This window comes from Silurus aristotelis, assembly GCF_946808225.1.
Source record: "Silurus aristotelis genome assembly, chromosome: 2".
In the NCBI taxonomy this organism is placed as follows: domain Eukaryota; kingdom Metazoa; phylum Chordata; class Actinopteri; order Siluriformes; family Siluridae; genus Silurus; species Silurus aristotelis.
Window position 1 is genome coordinate 15,889,443 of NC_139575.1, and position 7,470 is coordinate 15,896,912.

Genomic DNA, 7,470 nt, shown 5'->3' on the forward strand with positions numbered 1-7,470 from the left:
GCACCCCCAAGTGCGCATGTTCCTTACCTATCTATGGCAAGCCCCGAGGGGAAAAATGGATTACACACACAATGAGCACCAGTCGATCTAGAATTAGTACAGCATAACAAAATTCAATAAAGTCTGTTACATAAAGATAACGTTTAATTTGGATCTTTCGTATGGACAATTTTCTTTAGTTGTCAAAGCTATTCTTGTAGCTTTAAGGAATTCAATTAAAGGAATGTTACAATATTCATTGGTTGATTTGTTTATTGACATTTAAAATTACTTGGATGTTAAATGTAAAAACAAGGATTTAAGATATATACAGAATAACAGAATAATAGTTTCCTCTCCCTGTTAAAAGAAAGGTTTTATCTAAGAGTTTTTCAAAAGCTGACACTTTCAAAGTTAGAACTAGATACCTGCCATTTCCTTTGCTACCTAAAAAGAAAGTTAATTTCAAAACAATCAAGGACATTTATCCATGTAATTAGATTCTTACAATGAGATTTAATTTGTATAGTAATGTATGTGAAAGATATTGAATCTCTGGAAGATCTTTTTTTTATATAGTACTATGGTTAATTCCTTTTGGGACAGATTATATATTATATATCATTTATTTTATTGTTGTTTTTTCACTTGCGTTTATGATGCTTGGATTTATTGTTAAATGTGTTTATCAGGGGAATGATAACAATGCCTGTTTTTTATTTGAAGTTTTAGTAAACTTTGAAAGGGGAAAAAATGTAGCGGATAGACATTCACAACAAGTATAAAAAACGCTAAAGAAGAAGAAGAAACATTCCGCTCGTTTGTTTTGCCCGGACATATTTTCAAGTGCAGAAATCGTCCACTTCCGCTAAACTTCCTCCGGTTTGTTCTTGGGGCGCTATACGTTTGAGTAAATATGCAGGTAAGCAGGGTCAATTTTTAACATATTCAAGTTTCAGGATTCTCACACAACATTTGCAGAGCAACATGAGTGTCACCATTACACGCAGCACTTTAAATGTATTTTATATACTGTGCATTTGTTCACGTTAACTTCATTGAATCTGCGTTGGCAATGCAGTGTTTAATTCAGATGTTAAAAAAAAATAAAAACCCGGCAAATATCGTTTTTGGGTTTTGTAAATGTATCTCTTCATATGAATGAATTTTCCTTTTTCTTAGTTTGTTTACTAGTACAGACTAAGAAATGCTAGATAAACAAGTAGACTGGTTTTCTATAGAGATCCTGACATGTTAATGAAACCCCCTTGAACACATTTAATTAAAAATAATAGATACAAATAGACACGAAATAAATAAAATCTATATATCTATATCTCTCTCTATCTATCTATCTATCTCTCGCTCTCTCTCTCTCTCTCTCTCTCTCTCTCTAATATATATATATATATATATATATATATATATATATATATATATATATATATATATATATATCTGTTCATGTGTTGTTTTCAGCAACGAGAAGAGAAGCAGCTGGAAGCCTCTGTGGAGTCTTTGATTTCTCGAGTTGCACATCTGAAGAATTCTCTACAAAGCTTTATCTATAAGCTGGAAAATGAATATGATCGAATGGCCTGGTATGTACGTTCCACCATATGAACCATTTGTGTAGGACAGAATCTTTTATTTTGTTGTTTCGAGGTGTACATGTGAAAAGCAGTGTTTCAGTTGTGAACTATGGTGAATAAAAATCCTGTCTAATGAAGAAGTTTGAATAAAAATTGCTGTTTAGTGTTTGTGAGGGTCAGATTAAGAGCATCCATGTTACCTGTAAGATTTTAAACTTTTCTATTGACAAACAACATTTTAATTATTGGTCTTTCACAATGCAGAATAGACAAAATGTATCATGTTTATATTATGTCATTTAATAGATCTGATGTTGGAAACCCCTAATGCACTTTTCCCTCTACCTTTTTATTATGAAACACTTAAATTCAAATAATTGCTGGACGAAAATCTGAACCTTTATTGCTCTTTTGTTCATGTTTTGTTTTGTTTTTTGTTTGGGGTTTTTTTTTGTGCAAAATTTTACAGTCTAGTACAATAGTAACTAAACTATTTTAAGCTTTTTTTTTGCAGAGACAGTCAGGCGTTCAAATAATTTCTATTTAGATTTGACTCTATTTATCTCTAACAAAATGTCCAAACTATTTCATTTTTTACTATGGGTATGAGGTGTTTTGAGGTATTGACTATATCTGTGCCCTTTTGACGTTCCAGTAGTGTCTTCCAAACTGAATAACTTTGAGTTTAATATGGATTTTTGAGTGGATTATGGATTTGGAGACTTTCTGACCCCAAGATGCAATTAACTAATGCAGTTCTCCAGTTGTTATCTGTGGAGATTTTTTTTTTGTACACACACAAAAAAATCTTAACGCACTTTATAGTACGATGTAGATTCATCTTCCATGTTGGTTCATAACACTTCCGGTACACTTTAACTTCTTAATTATTGCCTTTGTGGTAGAAATTGTATTGTATTTCCAATACATTTTCTTGTAGCCACTTTCAAGTTCAATCTGCTTTAGTCATACATCACAGCTGTATTCCTTGCTCTTAACACATTGTGTAATTGTCAAGAGGTAAGACCCATTTATACCCCTATGAAAGAGGAAGTTATGGTCGAACAGTTTTTTGTTCCAAGTTACCCAGGTGCTCTAAACAAATTTGGTGCCACATATATATTTATCAAATGTATTTTATTTTTTTTTCTTATAAAACTTTCTTTTTTTTTTTTTGTTTCTTTTTTTTTTTTTTTTCCTTTTCTACCATCATGTTAACCAAAGGTGGCAAATATTGGTGGGCAGTGTACACTCCTTTAAATTCCTTAGGAGAAGGAATAATTTAAGTGTGACATTTTGGAATTGCAAAAAGAATGGATGTCATGTTCCTCTTTTTTTGTCTTTTTTTATTTACTTGTCTGTGATTATTGATGTTGATATTGGTGTGTTTTATTCTTTGCAGGCCCTCAGTGTTGGACAACTTTGCACTTTTGTCTGGGCAGCTAAATACCATCAACAAGCTGTTACGTAATGAGAAAACACCATCGTACCGGAACCAGGTTATCATTCCCCTCCTGCTGTCACCTGACAGAGACGAGGAGCTGGCAGTTAGTATCAGGGACCTTCATTCTCTTCTAATCAGAACAGCTGAAACAGCATAAAGTTGCTTTTTTTTTATTAATCTAAATTACATCCTGCGCTTATTCTCCTGCTAATCCAGAAACTGACAGAGCAGCGTGTTCCAGTGTTTAGCCATGAGATTGTACCGGACCATCTGAGGACCAAACCTGACCCAGAAGTTGAAGAGCAGGAGAAACAACTAAGTGCAGAAGCTGCCAGGATTGGGCAGGAATTAGCTCAGGTAATCACACTAACTACAATCACCTAATCTGGGTGTTAATGTCAGACCTTTACACTCTTTTTCAAAAGCTTGGATTAGCCCTTAAATTCTTCTTCTTATTATTATTATCATACCACTAGAAATACTATATTATATAGATGTGGACACCTGCATTTTAAAAGTCTCCTTCTAGATTTATTCCCCTTTTGCTGTTGTAATGACCTCCACTCTGCTTGGAAGCGTTTTCACTAGATTTTAGAGTGTGGCTGTAGGGTTTTTGTTAATTCCACCAACGAATAGCCTTAGTAAACTCAGGGAGTGATTTCAGATTTCATCACACTTCATCAAAGGCTTTAAGTGGGGTTGAGGTCAGGGCTCTGTACAGGTCACATGAGTTCCTTTACGCCAACCCTCACAAACCCTGTCCTCATGGAACCCATGTTGTGCACAGTCTTATTGCTACAGTATTTAAGTTCATCTTATACATTTGTAGACCTCTATCTCAGCAACAGTTTGGGGAAGAACCATATATGGCTGTGAGGGTCAGGTGTCCTTAAATCAAACAATGTATTTTAACTTTTCACATAAGTACTTTTCTTATTTTCATAATTATGCATCAAATCTAGATATATGCAAATTATACCAGAACCCAATATTTTATCAAGTCCCTCACCAAGCTTTTCACCACAGGATTTAATCTCTGCTTCCCAAATATTAGGTGTTGTAATGGTTTTAGGACATTGGTGGCAGAATTTAATCCGTCAGGATTTCTAACTTAATCTGAAATCATCATTGTACAAGTCACAAACATTTGACCATTTACCAATTATGATGTTCAACTCATGAAGTGCCTCTAAATATTGACTGAATATTGGAACCGTTTTAAATCTTCATCCACATTAACATCGGTTTTCTGTCTTTTCCTCACTTTTAAACAGTGTATATTGAATATTTATGTCTTTTAATTTACATCATTAAATTACAGAATTTATGGATCCCTATATTGATTTCTGAATGACATTAATTGTGATTGTTATTGGTATAAACAGAAACATATACAGACTCTGAACAAACTCTGCTCAAGCCTTTTGGAGAAGCTTAACAACCCTCGAGACGAAAGAGAATCCGAAACTTCAGGTGCTTGTTTATGTTTGTCTTTGTCTCAGTTGTTGTATCCTTGTATCCCAACATTAACTGTCCTTGGACTTGGTCAGTAAATAACTACAGTTAATGTTACAGTTAATGGCTTTTATTTTATTTATTTATTTATTTATTTATTTATTTATTTTTACTAAGGTTTAAAAATACAGCCACTGTATTGTGTTGCTGCATTTTTATACAGTTAAAGCAATTACACTATATCCCATCTTGTCCCTGTATGTTTGTTGTATCTTTCTGTGTCTCAGCTATGCGCCAGAACAAACAGTGGTTTAACCCAAACGATACGAACGCCCTGGTGGCAGCAGTTGGCTTCGGTAAAGGCTTGTCCAAATGCAGACCACCTGCTTCAGTGGCTCCTGGACATCCAGGACAAGCCATGATGTCAGGAGGACCCACACTGCAGCAGGTCACCATCGCTGGGGCTCCTGGACATCAGGCGGGCATAGGAGCATCTGTGGCACAACAGCAGCCTGGCCAGCCTGGTAGGAGACGTGCCACACACACACACACACACACACACACACACACACACACACACACACTTGCACACCACAAAGTTCCTAATGCTGCTCTGTTTTGTTTTTTCAGGAAAAATGCCAAGCAGCATTAAAACAAATATCAAGTCAGCCTCGGCATCAATGCATCCTTACAACCGATAACTTCTGCTTGAGCATCTGCAATATCTGTATATAAATGTTTTGTTCTTTAATAAACACTGTGTACAATTACCTTCTTTCTCCTTTTGAAATTCTTGAAATTCAGAAATAATATACACAATATTATCCTTCATAAACATACAGTAACATTTACAATTACATACTATAACACCTGCTAATGATAATAATGGCAGTATCCAAAAAAAATTACATATGATTACATATATGATTGGCTTTCAACCATTTCTTTAATTTATATTCTATATTGCCAAGAGTATTAGGTCACCTGACCGGTCCTGCTCTATGTGGTTCTTTTCCAAACTGTTTTCCACAAAGCTGGAGGCACTCAATTGTACAGGACGTCTTTAGATGCACTATAATAAAATCTTACATTCACTTGAATTTGGAAACCCAAACCTGTCCCAGCATGGCAATGCCTCTGTGCACAAAGTGAGCTCCTTAAAGATCTGGTTTACATGCTTTGGAGAGGAAGATATTGAGTAGCCTGCTATAGAGCTCTGATCTCATCCCTACTGAACAGCTTTGGGATGAATGTGAACGCTGACTGCACCCCAGGTCTCTTTACCTCACCTCACCTACATCACTACCTGCCTTTCGTAATTCCCTTGTGGCTGATGAACACACATATTCATAAGCACACTCTAAAATCTAGTAGAACATCTTCCCAGTAGAGTGGAGGGAATTATAAGAGCAAATTGGGACTAAATGTGGAATGCAAATGCTCAAAAATCACATACTATACTTATGATCAGGTGACCCAATACTTTTGGCAATACAGTGTATTTAATATTTAAATGTTGAATAATTTGCACTAGTCATAAATTTAGTGGGTGAAGTATACCAATAGTTAATGGCTCTAACGAAAAAGAATGACCGTCTAAAAGTTCCTTCTAAACTTTACAGCACAGTCTCCTCTAGTAATTCATCTTGTTACTCTGCCATTATTATCCTTCTGTGTTATAAACTGGCATAATAGGGAAGGTGCATGTATTGTATAATGCAATAAAATACAATACAGTATTTCTATTTTGAAACCATCAGCCAAAATAATTCAGTAACCAATATTAAATGGCAGTATAATTACCTTTAAAATGTCTTTGATGTGATTTATCAATCATTCATTCATTTGTATCAGTAACTATGTAAACCTTAGCAGTAAGCTGACTATTGTACAACTATCTTATTTGCTTGTTCTAACTTAATAAAGACTCCATTTGTTTGACCCGACATGTAACTGTTTACCGTGTGTTTGGGAAGCATGTGTTTTTATTTATCTTATGTTTAGCACATTTGTTATGTGTGTAAATGTTTTCACACGTGCCTGTTATCATTTTTAAACTTTGGTCTGGTGTGTGAATTGGGCTTATGTAGAAGTAGTAATAAAACCTTAATTGAATAAAGTATCTTATCATGATGCTTAACATGAGAAAAAAACAATTGTATAAATACAAATAATAAAAAGTAAGCAACACAATTTAAGCCAGTCAAATACATGCTTTATTTACACGCTACTTTTTCCCCACGCTTTGAACCCCGTGGCTTAAACAATGAAGCGGCTAATTTATGGATTTTTCCTGGGTTTTTCCCGGTTTCACAAACTTCAAGCCAAAAACCGAGCCCCATAACATTAGACTAATTAAATTGCGGAACTTAAACTCTTTATATTAAATCAGATGCGCTCCCACTGAATCGAGCCGCACCACATCATAAATATGGATGATGTTCCTTTGACGTTTGATCTGCCGCTCACTCGGTCTGTCTACAGAAAATGCGAATCATTCGTCACGCTGAAAACAACCGGGCATGAAAAAACGCACTTCACCTGTGTTCTGAGCTGCACGTCATCGGGAGAAAAGCTTCACCGATGGTGATTTTTAAACACACGACGATGCCAAAAGAAAAACTCCCGAAAGAAATAGTTGTGAAATGAAGGAGGAAGACAGTGAACAATGACTTTCTTGGTAGGCTACTGTTTAAATACAAGCCGTGTAACAGACACTGTCTTTCATTAAAGCCTGTGTAAAGTTCATTTGATTCAATGTAGACACCTGCGGCTTACACACAGGTGCGGATTATTTATGTTCAAAATAAAAATCGTTGTCAAATTCAGTGCATGCGGCTTATATTTGGATGCGCTTAATAGTCCGGAAATTACGATATATTTGATTTTACATGAAATTTGATAAAGCAGGAGTATTATTTGATTACAAACACTGATAGTGGCCTCAGCACAGGATCTGTACATTGGCCTGCTTTTTTTTTAAATTGAGGTTCTCTCTCT

The 7,470-nt window shown here is 35.2% G+C and overlaps 1 protein-coding gene across 2 annotated transcripts; it reads left to right on the forward strand.

Annotated features, from left to right (window-relative positions):
- Positions 1-762: 762 nt before the first annotated feature.
- On the forward strand, positions 763-6,412 carry med8 (mediator complex subunit 8). 2 transcript variants are annotated; one of them, XR_014538059.1, is made up of 8 exons: positions 763-901; positions 1,459-1,580; positions 2,974-3,118; positions 3,232-3,372; positions 4,401-4,488; positions 4,758-4,994; positions 5,101-5,618; positions 5,683-6,412. XR_014538059.1 is itself a non-coding variant. In XM_083570004.1 (7 exons), the coding sequence occupies exons 1-7, from the start codon at positions 896-898 to the stop codon at positions 5,169-5,171; spliced, it is 810 nt and encodes a 269-aa protein (XP_083426130.1). In that variant the 5' UTR covers positions 763-895; the 3' UTR covers positions 5,172-6,412. The 2 variants fall into 2 exon arrangements, 1 of the variants encoding a protein (XP_083426130.1); XM_083570004.1 differs by having other exon boundaries at positions 5,101-6,412.
- Positions 6,413-7,470: the final 1,058 nt, after the last annotated feature.

What these genes read in the sequence shown, in the direction of transcription:
- med8 (XM_083570004.1), top strand. An exon ending in TTGGGCAGGAATTAGCTCAG is followed by an intron (nt 3,373 to 4,400) that starts GTAATCACACTA and finishes TGGTATAAACAG; the next exon opens with AAACATATACAGACTCTGAA. An exon ending in ACAGCAGCCTGGCCAGCCTG is followed by an intron (nt 4,995 to 5,100) that starts GTAGGAGACGTG and finishes TTGTTTTTTCAG; the next exon opens with GAAAAATGCCAAGCAGCATT.